Source organism: Xiphophorus couchianus, chromosome 22 (assembly GCF_001444195.1).
Source record: "Xiphophorus couchianus chromosome 22, X_couchianus-1.0, whole genome shotgun sequence".
NCBI classification, from domain to species: domain Eukaryota; kingdom Metazoa; phylum Chordata; class Actinopteri; order Cyprinodontiformes; family Poeciliidae; genus Xiphophorus; species Xiphophorus couchianus.
Window position 1 is genome coordinate 11310852 of NC_040249.1, and position 26691 is coordinate 11337542.

A 26691-nucleotide genomic window follows, 5' to 3' on the forward strand; every position below is an offset into this window, starting at 1 on the left:
TGCCAGGCTCCCACACGCTTCAATTTCACATTCTATAGTCGTCACTTCAAGAGAGCAAAACCTTTCGCTATTTTCCCATTCAATTCATAAATCATTTAATGGTCCAATACAAGTTTAACCTCCTGCCAGCATCCTGTGGTTTTCCCACACACACGTCTGACCAGAAGCAAGCTCTTCTGTCCCACATAAAAGTGGGAGTGTCTTCAGCGCCAGAGAAAGGGGGCGGAGTCTGAATTCCAAAGTGGAATGAACTTCCTGTGGCTACGTCACTTTGGGATCGGCTGCGAGCTGTTGAGCAACGCAGGCAACCAGCGGAGTTTCGGGTTTGTTACGTTTGCATCTAGCAGTAAGTAAGACATTTAGAGTTATTATTTTGTTCCAACATATTTTCCGCTTTTTGTTTGTGTTCTGTTCTTTATGCTGTATATATATCTTTTGGGGGGTATTTTGTAGCAGTTACAAGCTGTTTCAAAGTTCTTACAGCGATGCGCGCTTAACAACGGAAACTTTTGTCCCGAAGGCCGTGTTATGTGTAGCAACAAGTCCACGACGCTGGATTCCATGAACATTACTCTGCTTCATATTTACATATGTTGGTAAAAAAAAACCAAAAAAAAACAAACAACAACAACAACAAAAAAAAAAAACAGTATCCTCTTTCTTTTTTTCAGCGGAGGTGAGGAGCTTCGAGCTAGAGAAAGTAGCCTTGCCTGTTGTCAGGTTTAGGCTGCGGGATTAAAGAGCTCTCCGGTCTCAACGCTTTCGTCGAAACTGGCTGTGGGGATTCATGCTGGATTGGTTAGCTAAATGCGGTACGAAGCTAAAATGATGCCGGTAAGATTTTATTTATTTACACAAGTTTTAACGCTGTGCTGTAACATATCGTGTCTGTTTTCCTACAGTAGGATCGTCATGTTCTTGCGGTGTGAATCAGCAGGGTACTTAAATCCACCTAGTAAACTGATAGTGTAGCTTCTTCATAAGCTTTTGTTGTTAAGTATTTTTGCGGTCATTGGTGCTTGTGAGTGTGCTAGAGGACGTAACTTGCTTCCTGGGATATGTAGTGTACAAACCCGCATCAGTCTATTCCCTTAGGACCCATACTTGTCCTAAGGCTCATCTGAAGAGCCTAACTACAGAAGCTTTAGCATTTGCATTGTCAGTATTTGGATATTAATTCTTCTTTGAGCATATACTAGAGCAGGGGGCATATGCCAAGTGTTGTTGGCAAAGGCTAAGCTTAGCTCTGGACTCTTGCCGTGTCATCACTATCATCATGTTCACCATCAGTGGTCCATTGCTTTTGCTGCAGTGCAATATAATTTTTCAGCACCTCCTTGATGCATGTAGAGAGAGCAGTGGACAGCTATGTAGGAAAAATTGTATTGAAATTTCAAGCTGATAAATAATAATGGGCATATTTTATAGGGTGCTAAATGTCAGAACAAATGATTTTTAAAAATATATTTTAGAATGTAGCATAAAAATGTTACATTTAATTCAGAAATTAGGGCAGAAATTGATCGATGTTTCCTAGTTTATGCTGAAACCTGTAAAAGCGTTGCTCCAAAATCACAGGAAATTGTTTATGAAAATAAGTTTTAGATGCTTGTATGAAATGTTCAACAAATCAAATTTGAGTGTTGAACCTTTATAGTGTTTACAATAAATGTCTGTTTTTGGGGTTGAGTGACAGAATATTTTTTGTCACAAGGACATTATGCACACAATTTGTCAACATAAACATCAGTTAAGTACTTGCAGGCCACTACCAGAGATCTATCCTGCTAACAGCCATCACTATCTACTCTTACTCTGAAGAATTTGAATTAATGAGTTATAGCAGCATTTAATTTCCTTTTGGGGTTAATAAAGTTTTGAATTAAACTAAACATTTTTTTTATTATTTATTTTGAGTGTATACAGATACGTAAACATTAAATAGGCCATGGTTAGGTTGATATAAAACAGTATTTGTTTTCAGGTAACTAAAACCCAATTTTGTTATGCCAACAGGAATGGGGAGGAAAACGTATTTAGAAGAGTCAGTGCAGTCAATTGAAAAATCACCATCACATAATTGGAGCAAATCCTGCAGCCTTGCTGATAGTTGAAGTTGCATTTACCTTTATTCACCTATTGTCATAAATGCTAGAAAACACAGCATGTGTTGATATATTGCCAATATATTTGTCATCTCAAAGCATTTTACAAGTCAGACAGGACATATTTATGTTGAATATATAATAATTTAGTTGAATACATCCTACCATATAAACAAATTTAAATTGCACACATCCCAGTTCCAAGAAGTCCATCTAAATGTATTGAATAATCATTAACTGTAGAGTAATCCCTCATCTCGAGTGAACATGAGGAATGTGTTAATAGACAACATTGCCAGAAGTTGCCTGACGTTGGCGTCTGGCAACCTCTGACATTGTGTTGTAATAACGTTACTACTATGATTATTTTCTTATCAAAACAGCCTTTGAGTTATTTTTAATTAATTGTCTGGCTGCTTAATTTATATCACAGAACGAACATTTTTTCACTCTGGCGGTCTGATTTTAAAGTAAAGCCAGAAGATTTCAGCTTGCAATAAGCTGTATTAATTGTTTTTTTTTCCCCTAACATTTTCTTAATCTCTTTTTTATTAATTAAAGTTTGCTTTACATTGAATGAGGCTTACTGCTGAGTAACAGGTTGTACAAGACAGAGTGATGTTGATTGTATAAACTCATCATAACAGATCTTACATAAGCTCTTATCTTGATTAGCGTATCCTTCTTGGCAACTGAGTTGAATTTGAATAACACCTGTCATGTTAACGATCTCAGCTTGTTAAGGGCAGGAGGTCAACATTGTTGCTATTGACAGGCTTCTCTTTTCTCCCCCCAATAGTATGGATGGATGCTGCAAGTGTTTTGATGAGATACGGTTTCCTGTGTTTGATTAAAAGAGAAATGGCCTGTGTTCACTCTTTTCTGATGGGAGGTATTGTTTTTTTTTTTTTTTTTAAATTACAGCACCAACCAGTGACCCAGGTTGTAGAGGCCGGGGCTTGGGGAGGAGTGAGAATGCAGTGGCATAATTGCTGGTTGTGATTTAAATGGGGGTAGGGGGGTGGGACTGTTTCCGGAATACAATAAAGCAAAGGAGCTCTTTAACACTGTGTGGTGGAAACCACATTGTTTGTGCCCCTGTGCCATGGCAGCACTCCGATAAGGGACACTCGCCCCCTTTATTGAACCATAGCATCGTGTAACTCATTTACATCCGAGTTGCGGTTATCTCTGCTTAAACAGCTTTGTTGAGCTGCTATTTGTTACTCTTACATTTAGGCTTGAATTTATTCTTGTTTATTGACTAATAATTTTTGTCAAAATAATTTAAAGGAACAATTGTGGGAGAACAAATTTAAAGAACATAATGTGCTATGGAAAACACTTGGTTTGTTTTACAAATGCAAAAAATCCTGTCGGTTTCCTATTTCTCTCCCATGACAAAAGTGCTTTGTGAGTAGATTTTTAAGTTGATAGTTGATATGTTTGTGTACATATTTTGGCTATCATTATTCCATCACACATTTTTACCATCTCTCAGTTACACTATCTGCTGTAGCAGATTGTGAGAAAGGGGAGTCATACTTCAGGAAGTTGTTTTTTGCTGCTTGTGTCAATAAAAACTTGAGAAGGGTTTCGCCCTGACATCTACATTCCTGTTAACTCTGTGGAAGAGTTGTGGTATTTTCTCAACTACACCATCTGATAAACTAGGACATTACATGTACTAACGGACAAAAAGGACTGTTGAATTTACATAATCTTTTTATGAAATAAAATGGTAATATCATCCTTTTTTGTGACACAAAAACTTGGACTCTTATTGGCCAGCACTGCTCTCTTTCTGTTTAACAACCTCTCAAGGTACACCTCGTCCTATTACAACATTAACCAAATCAGCCACAACATAGATGACTCATAATACTTAAAGCTGCTATTAGCATTTGGACATTGGTTGCAGATTCAGAATAATTTGTTTCCAGTAATTAAAACATAACTATTTTTTTTATTATTGTTTACTCCCCACCTGTAAAACTGGCATACGCTTGCCAGGTTTGCGAACACTAATTTTATATCAACTATACTTATATCACCCAGCGTCTATTGCTCAGTACTCTGCTTGTTTTTATGTTTTGCTGTTCTGTTTTAAAATTTGATGTAAATTTGTTCTGCATGTATTTGCTTTTTTTTATTTTATTGTGATTTTTATTGACTAGTTTCACTCTTTAAAACCCTGACTAAATTTCTAACTTTTGCTATTTTTAATTGGTCAATCAATGAAATATTCCTCTCATATTATTAGTTATTTATTCACTGCTTAAAATGGTCTTTTTAAATAACTTTTGATTGTTTGGAATCACACTGGCTATGAGTGTGTTAAGGAATACTCTTCTACTACAGACTTTAGTTGGGATTCAGTCCATCGTCCATGAAGATGTTATACCTGGAAACTGGAATAGTTCCTGCAGCGGGAAAGGCCATTTTAGCCTACAGTCGACAGTTTGCCTTCTTTACTCAATTTTGCATGTGAAAGATTAAATGCCACAAGGGCATCATTAAGTGAGTTTTCAGGGAATAGTGATAGCTAAGTCCATCTCCCCCGTTCTCCCAAGCGTATCATATTTTGCATAAATTAAAAAGACTTCAGATATTTAGTATTGTATGATTACTCATACAGTAGGTTATTTTCTGAAAGCTAAAGGTTTTTGTTATGTATTGATAATAATAGTCATGTTCAAGACCATTTGAGTAATTTTGTTTCCTGTGACCTCTGTCTTTTTCAGAATCATTTAATTCAGCAGTCAGGGCATCTTCACAAAAAGTAATAATTCTCCTCTGCTTAGTTTCGACTCCATTTTCCTTTATCTCCCAGATTGCCTCTAAATGGGAACCGTCTCATCATGTAGACCAGAAAGGGGAGGATATTGCAAGAGCGCAGATAATCAAGGAATAGGCTGAGTGCTGCAGTGCAGAGCATGAATAGAGATTGTTCAGACTGAAGTGGCACAGTTTGTTTTAGTGTTGTATAAATCCCTCCTTGTTTTTTCTAAATGCTGCAGCTGAACGATGGCAAATGGATGTTTGGATTCCATATACAGTCTGTAGTTTGTTACTCCTGACCTTTTCTGGCTCATTGCCTCATCCTCTTGTGCAGCCTGCTCTTCCAGTGAGTAGGTGAATGAGATGAAGAGAAATAATGCAGAAAGCCATTAGGAGGGTTTCTGTTGCCTCACCTTTCTGAAGGACTGCTATGCTGGAAGTGAGTCAACTTTTGGAACTGTGGAACGCACACACACATACACACCCCAACTCTGCTGCAGTGTGTTAGAATCCCATAGATATTGAATTCAAATGTGACTTCATCAACAAAACGTGGCTGATTCATTGGCTTTGAGAGTAATTGAAAGCATGGATGTTGTAAAGCGAAGAAGCTTTAGAGATGGGTTAAATTATACCCCCCACCCCCCTGTTATCTTTTACAGCTGTAAATATGCCTCTTAATGTCTCCTATTTAATCAGTTTATTCACCAATTGGCATTAGATAACATCTTGGGTACAAATAGTAGTAAATCTCAATGTATTTAATTGAAGTTAAACCTTTTGCGGACTACCTCCATGCTCTTTTAATGTGACAACACCACTGCGGAGCAACAATAAATATTGTATAGGTAAAATGGAGTGGAGCTATTAATATTTATATCGTGTCTAAGTAAAAGGTGATTTGACGTTGTCTTGAAAAATGTAAAACAAACCATAATATGCTTTATTATTATTGTCACATTAAAATTATTTTACCTACAGCATTTATTATTCTCATTTGCTTCATAGAGGAATGATAAATCTAACGTCACTCTTTTAGCCTGCTGAGCAGCTGGATGTGGCAGGGGCATGGAAACGGAAAACAATTACTGGACCTTGGTGTTGGGTTTTATCACAAACATTGAGACTTCTGAATAGAAAGAATTTGGAACTTCTTGCTGGACACTGTCAGCTTCAACCAGTATGGGTTTAATAAATAATAGCAGGGATGTTTAGATTTCATTTTAAACACACTTCTGACTCCACAGATGTGTTACCTCTTACACTACACTCTATACAAAAAATACTGTCACATAAGCCTTTTTCTCTGACATCTCTGAAATTTCTGTAGTTTTGAAACTGCACGATAACTCCTGTCTAAGAAAGACACAAATTATGGGTCATCTGTGACTGGATGGGTTTTGATGGTCTGATTACTTTGCTTTTGCAGAGCAGTTACACTAAAGCCCTGTCATTAGTGTATCTCTGGACCTTGTGAAACTGCCCAGAGATCAAAACAACAAACCGTTTTGATCCATCTTATTCAATATGTGAGCTAATGGACTATGATCTTGAAATGAAGGGCAATAGAATTGACTCTCAAGGTTCTGAGGTGGAGCAGATGGATTAATAGACTTTTAAGATTGTTGGAAGTTATTTATTTAATAATCCTGTAGAGTAGTTGGTCTTTTTTAACTATAAAGGAGTGTGCCACATATACAAGTCTTGTTTAGATCTGTAATAATTGACATTTCTTTAACAAAACCCTGGATGCACTCACAAAGAACATGACATAAATCACATCTTTATCAACTTTATTGTTCAGCCTTACAGCCGCTTCACCTTATGTAACTGTATTCTTGGCAGAAACACTGACAAAAAAAATGGTGTCTTAATACAGTAACGCAGAACAATTGAGATGGTGCATATTTGATTTTCAGTCTTGGGAGCCTTTGAGCTCCTTTCAACAGGGAGCTTAAGCACTGCCAGCTGCAGTCTTTCTGTTCCTCTAGATGTGTTCTTATTACAGCACCTTTTGTCCGTGGGTTTTGATGTTGCAGCCTTTCATCTTTAAAATACACTCAATCCTTTCTGTCTCCTGCAGAGAGAGGTCCTACAGCTGACCTCCAAGACTGTGAGGTTTTGTTCTGTCCAAGTTATTACAACTTTCCCTTTAGCCCAGGTACAGAAATGTGATCCAGATAAGAAATTTCTGGATTATAATATATATTATATAAATCAATTATATATAATATATATGGGTTATATTATATTATGTATAATAAGGTATAGGCTATTGCTCTTGTACTTGCTTGAGAAAATAAGCTTACTATTGTGTCTCAGAGACAGCATACTGGTAAGTGGCTATATTTTTATATGGCAGATTAACATAATCCCTGTGGTATATCCCCAGTGATCTTGCCTTATAGCTGCTTCAATTCTAGATAGCCAGAGGACAGGCTGCACATTTCTTTAGATTGGCAGTCATTTTCATTTTATAATTCTTTACTGTCATACCATCGCCAAGTGCTGGGAAATGGCTTTGACTTTGCTGATGCTGTAATAGAATTAGCAGTCTATTGCCTTAAGAGAATAGCAGAGGCTGCATGCACCTTCTGCATTCCTGGGCAATCTCTGACAGGAAGGAAGTGCAATTCAGCTTCTGATCCGCTCATTTGCTTCATATCTAATAGACGGAAGGCAAACGAAGCAAATCTCAGCCAAATGTTTTCGTTTCCACTCTGCATTAGTTTTGCCCAGCTCCAAGTTGCTTTAAAGATGTGTGAAGCTAGCGAGGCTTTCTGGTTATCTGCAGAGTAGCTTTTAATTTGCCCTGCAGTGGGACCATCAAGCTGTTATTGAGCTGTTTCATTTTGCTTGGTGTTGTCTATGAATATTTAATACTCTCAATTTGTCCAGCTCAGTCAAAACAGGGACTCCAGGTACTTTTTTTTTCTCTTAATCATGCGTAGCAAGGCGATATAGCACTTTTTTTTATCATCAAGTGACCCACAATCTATAATAACGTGAAATATTTTTAAAAAATATTTGCTTTTTGCGATGTACATATTATATTGATTTCACTTTTAAAAAAAATACAAACTCTATAAAACTAACACAAATTCCTTATGTGAATGTAAAAATTAAGTAACTATCATTTGAGGGCTTCATCCACAGGGTGCATGATAAAGTTCTAACTCATCCAGAAGGTTTCTGGGCCCGGTCACTGTTGGCTGTGGTTCATAACTGCTTTCGGTGTTGGAACTGCCACCCAACACTATTCTCCTCCTATTGATTCTTCCACCTCCTCTCTCTGTCAGTCCACCATGTTTACACAGGCAGGTCATGTGCTGTATGTCTTCTGGGATGTTGTGAACTGCTTTGGATTCCTTCCTTGGAATTTAGACCTTTTACTGTACAATGACAATTTGGGACTTGAAGTAATTTTCAGTCACGTTGAGCAGAACCATGTCAGAATCACCAAGCAGCTATAAATCCACCTTGGTTCTACAGGGTGATCTTTCACTAAAAAGGAATAAAAGGCTAAATCTGGTTACAATAGTTTGCATTACACATTGCTGGAAAGGATGATGCTCTCTGTGCTGACAATGATGACTCACCATCTCTGTCAATGGAGTCTTTTCACTGACATCTTTATTAAGCAGTCCGGTCCGGCCAGGGCCTTTGACTCAGCATGCTATTCTCCCCTCTTCCTTGCGCTGTCACTATAAACCAGTTTTTGTGGTACAATTATCAGAGACTGGCACCAATTCATTCACTCAAGAACCTTAGTTTGTGTTCTGACTGAGTCAGAACTGTTTGTTCTCTTCTTTTTGAGTTTCAAACTTATACCTATTTCCATGATGTAGGTAAGACTGTTTTTATAGAAGCTTTTTCATTTCACATTAGACTTCAGCTTCAATCCTCAAGCTTCCAGCTTGTTAGAAGCTCATCGTCCTTGTGATTCTGTGGTATAAAAGAAAACCTGATTAGTTGTCATTAACTTATTATTCTACTATGTTAGTTTAGATAACTTCAGACTTTGTAAACTATGAACTACATCAGGTGCTTTTCATCCACCATGTTTGTTTTGAAACCGTAGCTCAACCGTAGCCAGCCATTAAATGATGGTAAATATCATTTAATGATAGACCTTAAATGATAAGGTTACAGCAGTGTCCGGTAACATACACAAGTATCTCTGCAAACTACAGGCATTCCTCTCCTCAAACACAAAACATTTAAAAAGAACTGTTGTTGTTGTTAAAAAGTTAAAAAAAATAAACGGCAAAGATAAATTCATAAAACATTGTGACGTAAAAATAGCAATTTGGGTGGATTTATATAGTCAGCATCAGGGATTGTGTTTGAGCTCTGTGCCAGTGGAACGCTTCACTTCTGTATCAGTTTATAGAATCAGTTTTTATCTGTAGTAGCTGAAGGCTTTCATATTCCATGCCACTTTCAGATGTGTGTAGGTGATAACTTTACATCTTTCCCATAATACACATTGATCTACAAATCAAGCTTTTCTAGAATTAGCTGTGTAGAGCTGGTTTTCCTGTGTTGTGTTTGAGGGATCTCTCTCAAGGGTTAGTTGGAGCTAAGTTCAATGGTGTGAAGTTAAATGGAATTCTGGACATTTTTGTTTTCTTTTCGTCTTGCTGACAGATGAACGGAGCATAGAAATGACATACTGCTGTTGAGGAAGTAGACATTTTATGCACACATTCACTGTGAAAAGCTGACCCATAGGGGAATTCTGCTCCATTTCCCCAGAACTGTGGTGTTTTCTTTGCCATCATCAGCTCCACTTGGTACCAGGATCCTTACTCTCATGTTCCTGTTTAATTTTTCTGCCTAACATGCTTGGCTAACTACTTCTCCCTCCCTCTGCCTCCTTTGCACAGATGTTCTTGACTGTATACCTCAGCAACAATGACCAACATTTTTCTGAGGTTCCCGTTACCAAGGAGACACTGTGCCGAGATGTGGTGGATATGTGCAAGGAGCCTGGGGAAATGGATTGCCACTTATCCGAGATGTGGCGTGGATCTGGTGAGTCCACAACAGAAGATTTTTCAGGTCCATTATCCTCGCAGTTGGTTTTCATAAAGATGGTGTGTTCATTTGAGTTGCTTCATAAGAGTTCATCTCAGTATATATCTGCAAAGTAAATTAGGTAGAAACTATAACCACCCTGACAAGAACAAAGCACCTTAATATCTCCTACATCTCCAAAGCAGGAGGTGGAAGTGGGACGGGGGGTTGTAATTTCAGCCTTCTCTATCCCCTATCTGAGACGTAATGACTATTCAAAATCAGAACTTGAGTAGCAAGGTTTTCGAGCCGTTTCCATGGTGAGGCTTCAATAAGAGTGAGACAAGTGCCAATTATTGCATTCGAGTACTTCCACAAGTAGTCTGAAATGAAATCTCAGGATAATGAAACAGCAGTCTCATTTTGCAGTTTTCTACTGGCCACTTTAGATTTAAGATGTTCAGATTTAAATGAAACACTAATAATGATGCAATTATTATTTGCTGATTTATTTGGCTGTTCTTCCATTATTACTTATCATTTGATTGACCTCTGCCTGACTGCGATGTGACGCCCCTTGTGCAATGAAACAGGCTAAGATCTGCTGATGAAAATGTCAAAAGAATTGTTGATGAGCCCTTTAGTGCCATGTCAGCCAAAAAGAATGAACAGCACACTTTTTTTGTTGTTAAGTTTGTGCCAAGAGACCTTATTAGGATGCACCTTTCAGTGCAGGTCAAACAATATTCTCTAAGCAAACACCATATGTACACTTGACCAGCCTTGTTTTTGTCACATTTAACTTGAACTGCTTTTTAATATTCTCTCTTTTCTTTCTCATTTTTGTAAGTTGTGTATAACGTCTGATGCCCTCTGATCACAGAGAGACCTGTAGGTGATGGTGAGCGGATGTGGGATGTGCTCAAAAGATGGGAACCGCACAGAGGGGAGGTGCGCTTCTTTCTGCGCCACAACCGCGCACCCAGCAGAGAATCTGGTATGTTTCAGTCTGTAAATTAAAGATAAGTAGAGGTGTCAGAATTTGTTCACTTCTTCTACAAATTAAACACCATTGTGCAAGGGATGTTTGACACAGAGATTCTAAATACCAGAGATTGCTGGAGTTTTAAACTCCAGCAATCTCTGGAGTACAAAAGTCCAGTCATTTAGGAACTTTTCAGACCAAAGATTGCTCTAGAGCAGTTTACTTTAAAGAGACAAGATATTTTTAAGTGAGTTTCTGTGAAGTTACCAGTAATGTCTCTCTTACTTTTAGTATATGAGCTAACATTACGCAATGATAGCCCATTGAAAGCCTAAGGTTTACTCCATTCTTGGTAGATTTGGAGCAGACTGACTATATGCAGCTGGTCAGGTAGGCAGAGAATCCTGGTCATCTTTGCGGCCTGTTTTTGTTTTCTTAAGATGACAGGAAGTATCTTATTGGTTGTTGACCGTCTTCTCAGCTTTTGGTTGCGCAACTAAGCCCTTTTACCCCTCACAGCTTGAGTCTAGCCATGGGATTAGGTGGTTGTTTTCCCTTCCTGTTATCTGCTGGTCTTGTTTCCCACACTGTTAGCTAAGCTTTTCTCTGTCCTTCCAATAAAGCCCTGGATTACCTTTTTGGTTCACTGTGTTTATTACTATATGGGGTCAAAACAGTAAACCGGAAGGATATGATAAAGAAACTCGGTTGTATGTGTTCGTTGAATCGCGGTTGTGCCTCACACTTAGATATGAACTCAACAAATCTGGTTTAATATTCAGATTTTTGTTCATGTGAACCTAGAAGCAATTAAATAATAAAGATCTTGAATAGTGGAATAACTTTGTTTTTGTCAAATTGTAGTTTACGATTAAAATTCAAACATCCAAAAAGCACAGATACAGTTTTGTCCCCAGGCCCTGAGGCTTACGTATTCGTTTAAATCCTAAGATTATTGCAAGTTACAAGGAGTACTTATCCCGCCGGTTGTCCAGAGGAGCAGCCCAGCCAGTCTGTTTTAACTGAAGCATGTCCTTTTGTGCTGCAGTGTTATAGAAACCTGGGTGTTTCACTATGTGTGTGTTTGTTTGAGACACAAACAGGCAAGAATCCAGGAGGAAGATCCAATCATTTTTCACAGCTACTCGTAAAGGCCACTGCTTTACACAGTTTGCTGTCTTTTGGTGTCACTAAATTAGAAAAAATTGGTTACTTGAATGAAACACTACAGCAGATTGTAATGCCTGAAGTCTTTTTTTGTTTTTAATCCTGTCTGTCACACAGGAGGGTCAAGAGGCCTGGATTCAAAGAGAAATGGAGTGAGAGCTCCCCCTGAGCGAAGGATGGAGAATGGGGTAAAACAAACAATTTAAGATGAACAACATGATTTTACAATAGTTGAATCTAAAACAAACCAGTTTTATTATTATGAAAATTAAAAATCGATGTTACTGGCTTAATTCAGTGTTTTGTTTTGTTTTTTTCCATACTGAATCCCCTATTCATCTTAGGTGGCGACTCCTCGGATGGATATGACGTTAGCCGAGCTACAGGAGATGGCCTCCAGGCAGCAGCAACAGATTGAAGCTCAGCAACAGCTGCTCGCTTCCAAGGTGCATAAAGCTGTGCTGGGAAAAGGAGTCGAAAGAATTTAGTTGAGAAGTGGATGAAAGTAAAAACCAAAATGATGGGGGATATTATTGAGAATGGAGCTAAAAAGTCGCATGTACTGCTGAATTTGAGAATACTAAGAATGTATTCGGTGGTTGTGACATAATAGTGGGTTGGTTTGTTAATGATTGCAGTTTCTGGTATCTACAAAATCTACATGACTTTCTGCTGGTAGTTGAATACATCTCCCTTTTGTTTTGAATGACCCGGTTCCCCATCCTGGTTTGGATTTATTTGTTAGGCTTATTTTCTTAAAGATCTGTAATATAATTTAAGCACCTCTAAGTTTGGTGCTCAACTGTTCTAAAATGTTTCCATTCCAATATACTTAGTGAATGATGGTAATATGTAAAAACTTCCCTGACGCTCTGGACTCATGTGACCCAGGCTCTAGTGTAAGCCTGAGGACGGCATGGGAAGCCAAAGAATGTGGCTTCCAAGCAGGCATGTACACTTCACACACATCAACAAACAAGTTAGCACCAGCACACGGCCTGAAGATTTCCAGAATATTGAACCTGTTTAGCAGAATTCAGCTATTAAAAACTGATGAATGTTTGGATGTTAAACACCATTCATCTTGACTGCTTAACAACATTGAATAATATCAATCTCCTGTCATTTAACTGTGAAGCATATAGTGAGATATTGTTTTTAGTAACCACTAAATGGAATTTTGTAAAAGGATACGCAGATAAAACAAAAAACATAAATGTATCTATAAACTGCAGCTGTATTAAGTCAGTAATGTTTTCAGTGCGAAACATTTTAACAGTTTGTATCCGTCTGGGGATTCTGCTTCTGATGATGCAGCTGGTGGAACTCTGGCCAGAGACCGGTGTTTACTTTTCATTATTCCAGTGGTGTTCAAAACAAAGTGTGCAAGAAATGGATGTAAAGTTTACAAGAGTACACTGTGAGATGTTTGCCCCTGTAACACTTTCTTAATCTCCCCTCTTCAGGAGCAGCGGCTGCGTTACTTGAAGCAACAGGAGCAGCGTCAGCAGCAGCAGGCGTCTGAGCAAGAGAAGCTCCAGCGCCTCCGAGAAAATATCGAGAACCAGGAAGTGCGACTCAAAAAGGTCAGGGCTCTCAAGGGCCAGGTGGAGCAGAAACGTGTCAGCAATGGCAAATTAGGTGAGCTTAGAGACTTTTTTTGTGTGTTTGTTTTTGAGAGGGCGTCTCAGAATGAAAGTTTCTTATGGTTCTGTTTGCATCTTTTTCTTTCTCCTCTCACTCCATTTCTGCAGTGGAAGAAATCGAGCAAATGAATAACCTTTTCCAGCAGAAGCAGAGAGAACTAGTGATGGCCGCATCCAAGGTGGAGGAGCTCAGCCGGCAGCTAGAAACGCTTAAAAACGGCAAAAAAGAAAACATGCATGACAATCAAAGCTCAGTGGCAGAATTGGACCGCCTCTACAAGGAGCTTCAGGTGTGCAGAAATAAACTGAAATGATTAAAACTTAAGCAAGCATAATTTATGTACTTAAATAATGATTCTTATTTTGCCTGGTCTGCCTTACTGGTCAGCTGAGAAACAAGCTCAATCAAGATCAGAACTCAAAGCTCCAGCAGCAGAGGGAGAATCTAAATAAGCGCAACCTGGAAGTGGCGGCCATGGACAAGCGGATCAGTGAGCTCAGAGACCGGCTGTGGAAGAAGAAAGCAGCTCTTCAGCAGAAGGAGAACTTGCCTGTGAGTTTCAACATTCCAAATCGTTCCTTTTCCATCTTTGACTTGCTGTGCTTGTTGTGAGCTGCGTTTCCATTAACCATGAAATTGTTCAAATTGAGATCATAAAAGTAAGTTCGCTTAATGGAAACATGGCAGTTTCAAAGTTTTTGTGCTAGGATGAGGTGTAGGTAGGATGAGGACTTATTGCATGACCAAGCTTATTCACATGAGATTTTAATTTAATTTCTTATTTAATTGAAACACTGCACCTATAAAATTGTGTGTTTTCAACATTAGCAGAATATGGACAAAGATTTGCACACATTTATAATGGAAACGCAGCTACGTTTATCAAAAATCCTATTTGTCACAGATCTTCCCGTAGTGGCCTTAAAGTAAGACTGTTTCTGTCTCTGTTTTATATCAAGCCTCAGACGCCACATTATTCAGAGATCAGCCATGATGTAAGGCAACCCGACCGTATTATCTTGTTTGGGAGAACTATTTAACTCCCCAGCCATACAAATCAATTCTTTTCGATTTGTTTTCCTGATTTGTCTTTATTTGGGAATAAAATGATATGATCATTAGGACAGAGTTGCATTTTGCATTCTCACTTTTTCCCCGTCCCACTCTACAGTCTCATTTTGGCAGAAACGAGTCCTGACAACAGGGGAGCTGAAATGAGTGCAGTCTGTCATCAAGGCAGGCAGGCAGGAATGTCTTTAGATGTTATCTTTTCTGGCCTCCCTCTTAAAAAAACAAGAGCAACCATTTTTCTTAAAGAGACATGACCATTTTACAAATATTATATTATGTTTTTAAGATTCATTTTTGAAGTAAAAGCCGAAATATATAATACTTGTTAGAATTTGGCTGGCTGAGTTTTTTTGTTTGGCATCATCTTGTTGGCAGTAAAAGTACTGAATGTTCTGCCTCGCCTCCCCCTGCTCTTCCACTCCAGTCTTCCCTCTTCCAGGAGTTGTTTTGTACACATGTTGCCATGGGACTGTAATTGGGAGTCAACAGACTTGTTTGTAAAACTGACTGTGAGGAATAAAATTTGACTTCTGCTTTACGGTGGAAGAGTGTGGAATGAAAATGTGCCTTTTTTGTACCTCTATGCTTTGCAGCTTTCTCATGTTTTTAAAAATTACATTTAAATCCTTTTGAACATGAGTTCTTTTTTTTGCCTCTCAAAATGACTTTCTTTTTCTATCAAATTCAGGTCTAATCAATAACTTAATAAATGCACAAAAATCCACTTAACCATCCTGATGTGTAACTTTGTCTTGTAGAAATAAAATCTGTCAGCCTGCTGTTTCTATAAGTGGCCTATATGTTGGAGTATAAATAATAAATGAGCTTGTTGGTATATCACATATCCCGAGGTTTTGCTAAAAGCTTTTAATGAGCAACATACAGCCTGCATTAAAGCATCCCAGCTTGTTGTTTAAACCGTCTTGACATTTCTATTAAACTAGGGTTTGTATATGGAAGCTTTTGCGGTTTTGTGTGTGTCTCTGCGTTTTTAGAGATGGAAACCTGAATAGGCCCTAGGGAGAAGGTGCTTCACCCACAGCCTGCCTTGAATCATAATGAGTGATCCCCTTTCATACTAGCACAAAAACACAAGCCACCCAAAGCCACATTTTCCTCCAACTACTTGACAGACATCGTCCCCACTTATTGGCTGAAGAATGATGCTCAGTCATCCCACATGATCTTGGTTACATTTTTTTCCCTCTAGAGAACACAAAGAGGCTAATATTACGTTGAACAGGAAGGATTATTTGGTCTTTTGAACTGCTTCTGCATGTTTGTGCTTTTTGTTTTCTCAAGAATGGCTATCCTGCTAAAGAGAGGGCTTCAAAAGACGCTCACCGTCAGGTAACTAAATTAGTACTGCAGCTGTACTTTTATTTTAACTAAGAAGCATGACTTTTTTACACAGGTGATTTCATCAATGTTTGTTTTAGTTTACTTTCCAGCATGACATTTGAAGCATGTAAATTTTCTTATAGAGGTCAGCTTTGGCTGATAATTCAAAAGATCACTTTTTGATTTAAGAGTTAATTTCAGCCAATTCATTTAGTCTATGGTGTAAGAAAACTGGAAAAGATTTTTTTTATTATTATTATTTTTAAATCAATTTTAACCACTGCTTTCATGCTTACTGATTTTAAAATGTCTGTTTTTATACTTCAGATCAAATAAGTTGGGTATATTTCACAAGTAAAACATCTGTTCAACTTAGAAATATTTTTAATATGATACAGATTATTATACCCTTTTGCTGTATATAAAATTGATATTAATTGGTTAATTTGTTGGGCTATCAGCTCTTGTATCCACCCTGAAGTCAGTTGCTTCACAGATGTGACAATTGTCATTTGCACCTGTAGTTTTTAAGACATTGGTCTGAAAAGGTTATTGGGTGGCACTTCTTTAGTTTAGAAAAGCCTCATCACTAAATAAAATCTTAAGCAGTGATGAGTTGTTTCAACAAACCCCTTTGTGGGTTTAAATCCACTCCTATTGATTTCAAATGTGGTAAAATACTTTTTCCCCATGTCTTGAACACTGAAGTCAGCATCTCATAGCATCACCTACAAGTCAGAAAAGAGCATCTCCTTTTTTCCCTTTTTTGTTATACTCATTTCAATCATTAGTTTTTCTTCTGTTACAATGTTTATTTAGGTTTTCATATATTGAATTTTCTCTGTTTTCCATCCTGTTCCATCTTCTTCTGACAAGTTCTAATAAATGCTGTCTTGTTTTGTTTTTCCCTCCCTTTCTTTCCCCTCCTCTCCTCGCTTAATACTACAGCTACCCTCTGAAGGCCAAGCTGGGCCGCAGTCTGGTCCGTCTCGTGTGGCAGCAGTCGGCCCTTACATCCAGTCATCCACCTTGCCCCGAGGTCCGTCGAGGCATGAGCTGCTTGTAAAACCAGGCTACCCAGACGGCACTGCCACTCTACCAGGCAGCGACTCCCAGAGCAAGGCTAGTGCAGGTGAGAACCTCTGACTAGGCTGACTTGGCAGTAACTACCTGCTTTGTCTTATTTTATTATATAAACAACATATACTGTACATACATATTACAAACAGCTGATCTATTTAAAGTTGTATTAGCAACTTCTGAACTGAAGCCCTTCATTAATGAGATGCTTAAAAACCTATTTTGCCCTTTTTTTGTTGTTTTTTTGTCTGGGGAAAATGTCCTTCTTCTTGAAGCAGCAGAGCAGACTGATACTCCTGCTGAGGGTGATGTCAGTTTGAGCTCAGAAGGTAGCCAGTTTCCTCATCCGCTGTCTGGTGTGATCTCTTACTTCTGATTTTATTTTAAGGACAAATAGTTTCTCATCACTGTCTTGAAAATCTCTGAAGGCTAAGATTTGCAGTGACTTTGGGAGTGTTTTTCTATGAATTTTTTCACTACTAAAGTAATGATGATGACGCTTAAACAATAGTTTGCTTGGATCTCCATTGCGATACTTTAAGCTTTTTGCAGAAATAATGACTTTTCTTTTCAGGCTTTGTAACGCTTTTGCTTTTTACAAAAACAAGCTGTTAAGCCTTTGTAAAAAAATAACATAAAATAAACTGTAGCTTCGCAAAAAATACGAGCTCAGTTGGGTAAATCTAAAACTGATTCAACACTTATGAAGGATCTGTTTATTTTCTTGGTTTACATTGATGCGAGAGCCTCTGCCTGTAGGCTCCAGTGTCGTGTGTCCAGATCCCAGTGAGGTTTTACAGTCGGGAAAATCCATTGGACCAGTGCAACATTAAACAATGCTTTGCACTATCTAATGAGATTCACTTGAGTCACTCTCTTATCCATTCATCTGTGGATAATAGACCATCTGTGTACATCATTGTATTAAAATTAAATCTCATCAGATGTGAAAAATGTTTAAAAAAAAAAAGGGTCAAATATCAGCAACATCACACTCTCGCATTCCCGCTGCATCCTCATCAACCTATATTTGTCCGTTTGTAGCAAAACAGCATGAAGGCAGTGAAAGCAACATGTTTTTTTCTCCAGTCTGTCTTGTTGCATGCAATTACTTCTGCATGGTGGGTTGATGTGCAGCATGGTAAGAAAAGAGAGAGAGAGAGGGATGGGCGGGGACAAAGAAGAATCTGTTCTTAATAAACAATTGTTCCCAGTTCTTCCCTAGCGTCCGAAGTGTAGAGCAAAGTATAATTCTGTCTCCGGGAGGCTGTGCTGCTCGCCGCATGGCCCCTCAGGGGTGCCAGTGCCTGGGCTCGGCCAACATCATGTCTAGAGCAAAAGAAACCTGAAGGTTTAAGACTGCTTTGCTTTTCTTGTCTTTGAATGCATCTCCGTTAGAAGCCATGTTCTTGCTTAAGCCTCTGAAAGAGCTGCGGGCTAAAAGAAAAGGTACACGCTCATGTTTGTGTGCGTGTGTGCTTTCAGGACTTCTTTATTGCGTCGAAAGATTTTAGATACTTTTCATTTGATGTTACTTATAATTTTGATAGCTTGGCATGTGTTGTTCTGCCATTTGCGCAAATCTCGCTTGTTGAGTTTTTTTTTCTTGTCCGTTCTTTCTCTGCATCTGTAAATGGGTCAGTTGGAACAAATGCATAACCTTCACTTGAGCTGACAGTCAGAACAGACTGACAAACTCAGTCTGTTCGTGTTTGCACAATGTGCACTGATGTACAACTCTTCTTCATTTGGTTTCCTGCAAGTCTTATGGAAATATCCTCATTTTCCCATCGTTGTGATGCTAATCTCGCTAGAAGCAAGTGCTCCGTGCTTTATGGCTCATCTGACTGCAGACATACTTGGCCATTGGCTCAGTCTTAGCCAGTCATCCAAAAGCAAGCCATAAGCAGGGAGATGTTGTCTGAACTTTGTGTTTTATTATGAGTTTTCCCCATTTCTAGTTCAGTGTGGTTTATTTGGTTTCTTTATTTATGTCAGGAATATTGTACTATTTGAACAATCCTTCCTCTCCTCCTCCTCACTCCTCCTCAGGTCTGCAGCCTGGAAAGCCGGCAGACTGGAGCTCTTCAGGTCAAGATCCAAAGATCAATGGTCCCGGCCCAGCTTCAACACTGCCACGGATGACCTCTTACTCCAACTCTAACATAGAACAAGGTAAGAGAACTACACACAGAATCTAAATTCTTTCCAGAAAAATGTAAGAGTTGATTTGGCAACCTTTTGACCTGTCGTTTTTAATAAATAAATTTACTCTATAATCAGATGAATCTGAACTGAAGAGAGACAGGAAGGTGCGCCCCTTCTCCATGTTTGAGCCGACGGAAGCTCCTTCTGCCTCCCTTCGCAAGAACCAGAGCAGCGAAAACTTGGTCAGGGACGCACAGGTGAGAGAAAAACTGGTTTAGTGTTAACCGATAGAAACTCTTCCTCCATCTAAAAGGTTTTCCTTCTCTTCCATAACGTTCTAGTCTGCCCCGAAATCCGCAGTCAAGGTGCCCCCTCCTGTTCCCACCAAACCAAAAGGTCCCAGCGTTGTTCCCTACAGCAAGCAGGGGCTGAACACGGGCACTTTCCCCAAGACGAAGCCCCACAGCCAGCAACCGCCGGCCACCATGGGCCGCAGCCCTCTACCTCCCTCTCAAAGCCAGACGCTCCCGCTGCCTTCCAAGCAGGACGCTCCACCTGCAGCCACGGTCCGACCTTTCACCCCAGAGCTTCCGTCCTCCAAAGACGGCAGCCTGACGAAGCCGTCAACGGCAGACGCTCGCTCCATTTACTCCATGTACACCCAGCAGTCTGGTTCAGGAAAGCCTTTCCAGTCTGGGATCCAGGGAGCCCTCAACCGGGCTCAGACCCGCCCCAACGGGTTTTCCAGCGGTGAGAATATTCACGGTTATTCATTTTTATTATGGCTGCATCGTAATAAATTAGAATAATTATGGAAAAGTGAATACTAAATCCAGGACTTAAGGCTTTAATGATGTGACTCCACCTCCATCTAGTTCAAAATATTGTGGTTTTCTGTGAGCATAACAGTTTCCCAGCAACAACACAGCCTGTCTCTTGATGACCAAACTGAGTGTGAGTTTCCTGTATTTTTCTGTAGTTTATGGCAAACCAGTGATTCCAAGTGGAGGCTCCCAACACCTGGAGAACCCATACCTGGAACGCCGTTCCCCAGCCCCTGAAAGTGAGGTTGACAGTGTCAGGACCAACAGTGGGAGTCCCAGCGTGTCTGAAGACCCCCAGCCAGAAACGGAGCGCATCCCCCGTCCTCTCAGCCCCACCAAGCTGCTCCCCTTCATCTCCAACCCCTACAGGCACCAGAGCGATGGTGACCTAGAGGCCCTCAGAAAGAAGCTCTACAATGCCCCGAGGCCCCTAAAGAAACGCAGCTCCATCACTGAGCCAGAGGGTCCAGGAGGGCCCAACATTGAGAAGCTACGCTATCAGAAGACCACCCTAAAAGCAATGGAGACTGCCGCTACCATGCCAACCACTCCAGCTTTTGCCAGAGAAACAGAAAAGGTGGGAGATGGACCTGCGGGGCCATATGTGCAGAACTCGCAAAGCATCGCAGAAGTCCCCCAATCAGAGATGGGTCAGGCTCTGAAGAGAGGAGAACTGCCTTCGGTCTCCGCCGGCTCCAACGTCCTGCCTCCAGCCACACCCGAACAGACCCCACCACCTTCAGCCTTTCCAGACTGTGAGCTCATCATCCCACCCCCTCCTCCGTCCCATCCGGCTCCCAGACCTGACGATGTGCTCTTCCCTCCGCCACCCCCTGCTGGCGTGGACGACATGATGCCCACTCTGCCTCCTCCACCTCTCGAAAGCTTTGTTGAAGAGTTCCCCCCATACCCCCCGCCGCCGTACCCCAGCGGAGCGGAGCAGGACAGCCTGGGAGAGGATACGTTTAACATGAAGGCGCCTGAGGTCACTGGACAGGTCACGCTGCCTCCGGTACGAACTGTCATCATCCTAAGCAGCTTTTTCCATATGTTCTGTTGTCATCTGTTTTGTTTTCTAAAGCATTCAGTTATTCTTTGGTCTATTTTAAAACTCCTTCAAATCTCCAAAAGAGCAAGTCATGAGTGAGTTTGTGCAAGTTCTGCTGGTCAGTGGAGGTGAACTGATCTGACATTGTTATATAACCAGAAATCCTTGTAAATCACTGCTATTGTTTTTCTGGAAAATGGGTCCTGTACACTAAGAGGATATATTCAGTTTCGAAAATAAACACTAATTTGTATTTTGTTGTTGCTAAGCTGTTAAAAAGATACGTGCTAAGCGGTTTTCATGGAGATGTGGAAGGTTTTGAAAGAACAAATCAGTAGGATAAGAGTAGTATGACCCATTTTTTTCCTCCCTCAAGTTAAGTTTTCTCACCTCTATAACCAGCATAAAAATTAAAGGACTTTTGTTCGTAATCAGGTTGCATAACAAAGGGAGGACAAAATATTTTTTTCCCTGCGCTTTCACTTATAACCTGGATTAACATGCACACAGAGCTGGAAAAACATTTTACTGCCCTGATCCACAAGCGACCTGAGCAGACTGAGAGTAGACGCTTCAGCAACACAAGCTGCACTCATGATGGCTGTTTGAAGTTACTTGAAGTGATGATAAAATCCTAACTACTTTTTTTTAGGGAAAGAGGACTAATTTGCGCAAGCCTGGTTCTGAACGCATCGATCACAGCATGAGGGTGAAATTCAACCCTCTGGCTCTGCTGCTGGACTCCTCTTTGGAGGGAGAGTTCGACCTGGTCCAGAGAATCATCTACGAAGTAAGACCTTTTTCCACCAAATGAAACATTTTCTATTGTCCCCACCTCCCCCACCCTGATTTTATTTACTTTGGGTTTGAGCTAGAAACCTTTCATGGCATTGAGTTAAAAGTTAATGGTCACTATATTTAAATATCCCATGACTGTAAAATTAGAGCTGCACTAATCAGATTCTGTGAATAATTTCTGATCACTTTTTTTTGTAAAGATTTACAGATTTTAGTTGATTCTGATTGAAATGATTGAAATTAATTGCAAAACACGTGTTATATATATATATATATATATATATATATATATATATATACACTGTATATCAATATGTATGTGGGAAAAAATCCTTTGAAATGCACATAACTGACTTTACCCTTATTCCACCTGTGTCTTATTATTTTTCTGTTTTTATATTTTTTTTACATTTTGTGTAAATATGCATGCTTTCATTTACAATCTAACTTGCTGCTGATACACATCAATACAGGAAAGGATAGTTCTGTTCTATTTTATTTTTTGAACACCTTAAAATGTGGAAATTCCCCAGATCATAAAGATACTCATTTTCCCAGCAACATTCATTCAAAAATAACATTGTTAGATATAACAATCTAACACCATAAAATCATATTATGGTGTTAGATTGTTAGAGTTATTTCTTGCAACGAAGCAGTTGTCTTAAGCTTCCTTTCTTGTAAGAGCAAATGCTAATCTTCGGATCTTGGCTCAGATTGTATCACACTGTGTGAGAGAGCAGTCAGTGTTACACACCTGCAGTCAAACAAGATGTCACTAATATTTTACAGTAGGGTTTAAACACAGTTAACATTGTAGGCTGTCTCTAGTATCTTACCTCAAGATTTACCACAATTAGTATATTAGCATAGTTAGTATCACTGACCGTAAACAACACACTTTGTAATTTGTGTAAAGTTTGCAAAGCCTGACCTTTACTGTCAGATTTTCTTCAACATGGACAACATTTCCTAATTAAGGAGGTTCTATGACAGCAAATACAATGAAGCTGAGAGTCCAGTTCTAAGTTTCACCCCATTTAGAAACTGTTAATCATGCTTCTCTTCATTCTCCCAACTCAGGTAGAGGATCCCAGTCAGCCCAACGACGAAGGCATCACAGCCTTACACAACGCTGTGTGTGCTGGACACACGGAGATTGTCAAGTTTTTAGTCCAGTTTGGCGTCAACGTTAACGCTGCAGATAGTGATGGCTGGTAGGTTTACCGTCTCTGACTTAGTTGATGTAGAAATGATTGTAGCTGTTATTTGTACCTACTTGTATTAACCTTTTCTGATCATTTTGCCCACCCTCCTTTTACAGGACTCCTCTTCACTGTGCTGCATCCTGCAACAACGTACAAGTGTGCAAGTTTCTGGTGGAGTCAGGTGCAGCGGTCTTCGCTATGACCTACAGTGACATGCAGACTGCAGCAGATAAATGTGAAGAGATGGAGGAGGGTTACACTCAGTGCTCGCAGTTCCTTTATGGTCAGTAAAAACTGTTTTTTAATATAGGCTGTTACCGCCTTCTTACATGTTATTTTTTTTGTAGATTTTGCTCTCTTGACAAAAAGTGCTGCTTGATAGGATTTTTTTCTATTTATTTTTGTATCAACTTGACTTCTCAGGTGTGCAAGAGAAGATGGGAATAATGAACAGAGGTGTGGTCTATGCTTTGTGGGACTACACACCTGAAAATCCAGATGAGCTGTCTTTCCGTGAGGGAGACTGCATGACCATTGTTCGCAGAGAGGATGAAGATGAGATCGATTGGTGGTGGGCCCGTCTGGGCGACATGGAGGGTTACATTCCTCGTAACCTGCTAGGGGTCAGTTACGAGCCTCTACAATCAATCTTAAAACATAAGAATTGTAGTGAAATGTTTGCATTATTGACATGCATGTGTTCTCAAACAGCTCTATCCCAGAATCAAACCAAGACAAAGAACCCTGGCATGAAACTTGTGGATCTCAGCACAGCTCCACACTGGCAGAAACTGTGGAAAATGTTCACCTCCACCAAGGCTTTAAACTACAGGGGGAAGAAAAAGGACCCTGCCGAAATGAAGAAACAAGAGTAGACCAACCAATATGAAGGATCAATTTTTATGGCACTTTGTTTAATCTACAACAGAGGAATTTTATCTCGCTTATTCTTTCCTGGACATAATTAAGAGACAAAATTTCTGTTTGTGCTTTTTTTCCCCTGCTTTTATCCAAAACTGCATTTACACTGACAGAATCCCAAATTTCAGCGACAATTCTGTGTTTGTCCTGAAACAATTCTCTGGAAGTCTTACAAAATATTTCCCTGTATGCCGGTTGTTTTCTAACACGGTTTGGTTTTAACATTGCATGATGTCAAAAAGCAGCTGAGGATGGTATCGATACATTCTGTTACTAAAGCAGTTTTCCTTCTGTAAAATCTGCCTTGAAATATCAGCTGTACCTCTCTTGTTTTGGATAAACTCAGAGTGAAATGACCAGAGGAGGAAGAGATGATGAGCTTTGATCGCTTCCTTGCAATTTGTCCTGTGGTCCATGACGCCTAGTGGCCCAGTCAGCTTTTCTGCACTGACACCTGGTTGAGCAGCCATACATGTATCTTTTTCTATTTTCATCACATAAAACCAGTAAAAATTCAGCTATAGGAAATGTAGTTATTGTGAAAACTGATGTGATTTTCAAACTTAAGACTTTTTTTTTTTTTTTTTTTTTACTAAAAAGGAAATGTTAAGGAGTAAAGGAGTACATGTATATTTTTATTACGGCCATTCCATTATATTATAATATGAAAAGGCTGATGCTTTAAGCCTTAAGTTCTTGCAACCACTGTGAGGAAATGTGTATAAGGTTAGAATGTGAGTTCAACAGTCCATAGCTGAAAATAAAATCTTAAAAATGATGTAACCGGTAAGATCCACAAAGGTAGCTCATCACATATCTGTTGGTGCAGATGTATTTATTTTTGTTACTACTTTCCTTAGCCTTTTCATCACAAACACAACACTATTGTAGTATTTTAAACATTTACAATAAAATACTTTGTACTAATGCCGTCTAATGGTTATTGTCATAAACAACAAATAGTTTTTATAATTTGTCTTCCAATTGACTTTTGTTTGTGTGCTTTACTTTTAGATTGAGTACAACATGGTTAAATACAATGCATCTGGAAAGTATTCACAACGCTTTCACATATAAGTTGTGTTACATTATTCTTTTCTCAAACTTCTACATATAAATACTTCATTATGACAATGTGGAAAAAAAGCTTGAGATTCTTGCAAACTTATTAAAAATAGAAAACCAAGAAATCACATTTACCTAAGCATTTCTAGCCTTTACCCTGGAGCTCAAAATTGATCTTTCCTCATTTTTGAGATGTTTCCACAGCTGAAGTGGAGTCTACCAGTGGCAAGCTCAGCTGATTGAACTATACTTGGAAAGGCATTTATCTATAAATTCCCACAATTGACTTCGGGTCAGAGGTTAAACACCAAGCATGAAATCAAATGAATTGTCAGTAGACTTTAGAAGGAGTGTTTTGAGGCACAAATCTGGGAAAGGATACAGAAAAAAATCTGCAGCTTTGAAGGTCCTAATGAGCTCAGTGGGCTTCATCCTTCATAAATAGAAGTTTGGAACCAGCAAACTTCTATTTGCTGGTTCCAAATAGAAGTTTGCTTCTATTTGTGGAAAATAGAAGCTGAAACTGAAAACAGTTTCAGCTGTTTGGCCGCTGAAACTGAGCGATTGGGGGAGAATGGCCTCAGGTAGCGAGGTAGCCAAGAACCTGATGGTCACTGTCAGAGCTCCAGCATTCCTCTGTGGAAAGAGGAAAACCATCTTTGCATCAATCCACCCATCAGACCTGTATGATAGTATCAGGACGAAAGTCACTCAACAAAAGCCACATTGAGGGGGCAGCATCATGCTTTAGGAACGTTTTGCAGCAGAAGAAAGTGTCTGACTATTCCTCTTGACCTTAGACTGGTCCAGCAGTTCATTTGTCAGCAGAACAATGACCCAAAGCACATGGCCAAGATCTCAAAGGAGAGGCTTGCTGTGGTGGCGCAGGGGGTTAGCACGGCCCACATTTGGAGGCCTTAGACCCGCGGACGTCTAAGGCGCGGGTCTAAGGCCCGCGCCTTAGTCTAAGGGCGCAGTGCCCTTCAAAAAGGGCACTGCGCCCTTTTTGAAGGCGCAGTGCCTTCAAAAAGGGACTGCCATTTTTGAAGGCAGTCCCTTCAAAAATGGCTGCCTGCAGACTCAGCTCCCGTTGTGTGTGTGTGTGTGTTAATCTGTGTATAAAAAAAGAAATTCTAGCTGTAACTGCGAAATAATTTCCCTGCTGGGATGAATAAAGTAATTCTTCTTCTTCAGAGTTACTCTGTGACTGTCCTGCAGGGACCATGTCAGAATCCAGACTTGAATAGGATTGAACATCTCTGGGGAGATTTCAAAATATCTGCACAGACATGCCCCTTCCAACCTGAAGAAGAATGGGTGAAACTACCTTAAGATAGGTGAGCTGTCAAAGGTGAATCAACAAAGTATTAAGCAAAGGCTAAATGGGATTTTTTTTGGGGGGGGAGTTCTCTTTTTAATACATTTGCAAAGAGAAAATAAAAAGTCAAGCTTTTTCCACATTGTCATAAAGGGGTATTTGTGT

At 39.6% G+C, this 26691-nt stretch overlaps 1 protein-coding gene across 5 annotated transcripts; it reads left to right on the plus strand.

Annotated features, from left to right (window-relative positions):
- Nucleotides 1–249: 249 nt before the first annotated feature.
- On the plus strand, nucleotides 250–25070 carry tp53bp2a (tumor protein p53 binding protein, 2a). Of its 5 annotated transcripts, none has more exons than XM_028007203.1 (21): nucleotides 250–346; nucleotides 672–834; nucleotides 9776–9923; nucleotides 10789–10902; nucleotides 12175–12245; nucleotides 12402–12503; nucleotides 13524–13698; nucleotides 13812–13993; nucleotides 14092–14256; nucleotides 14664–14699; nucleotides 16078–16125; nucleotides 17065–17248; nucleotides 19249–19371; nucleotides 19480–19601; nucleotides 19686–20094; nucleotides 20324–21180; nucleotides 21869–22006; nucleotides 23098–23231; nucleotides 23339–23505; nucleotides 23646–23845; nucleotides 23934–25070. In XM_028007203.1, exons 2-21 carry the CDS (start codon nucleotides 808–810, stop codon nucleotides 23973–23975), a joined length of 3444 nt encoding a protein of 1147 aa, XP_027863004.1. In that variant the 5' UTR covers nucleotides 250–346; nucleotides 672–807; the 3' UTR covers nucleotides 23976–25070. The 5 variants fall into 5 exon arrangements, with proteins under 5 accessions (XP_027863004.1, XP_027863008.1, XP_027863009.1 ...); XM_028007206.1 differs by having other exon boundaries at nucleotides 255–323; XM_028007205.1 differs by having other exon boundaries at nucleotides 278–350.
- Nucleotides 25071–26691: the final 1621 nt, after the last annotated feature.

What these genes read in the sequence shown, in the direction of transcription:
- tp53bp2a (XM_028007203.1), top strand. Translation starts at nt 808, where the DNA reads ATGCGGTACGAAGCTAAAATGATGCCG. An exon ending in ACGAAGCTAAAATGATGCCG is followed by an intron (nt 835 to 9,775) that starts GTAAGATTTTAT and finishes TCCTTTGCACAG; the next exon opens with ATGTTCTTGACTGTATACCT. An exon ending in CCAGAGCAAGGCTAGTGCAG is followed by an intron (nt 17,249 to 19,248) that starts GTGAGAACCTCT and finishes ACTCCTCCTCAG; the next exon opens with GTCTGCAGCCTGGAAAGCCG.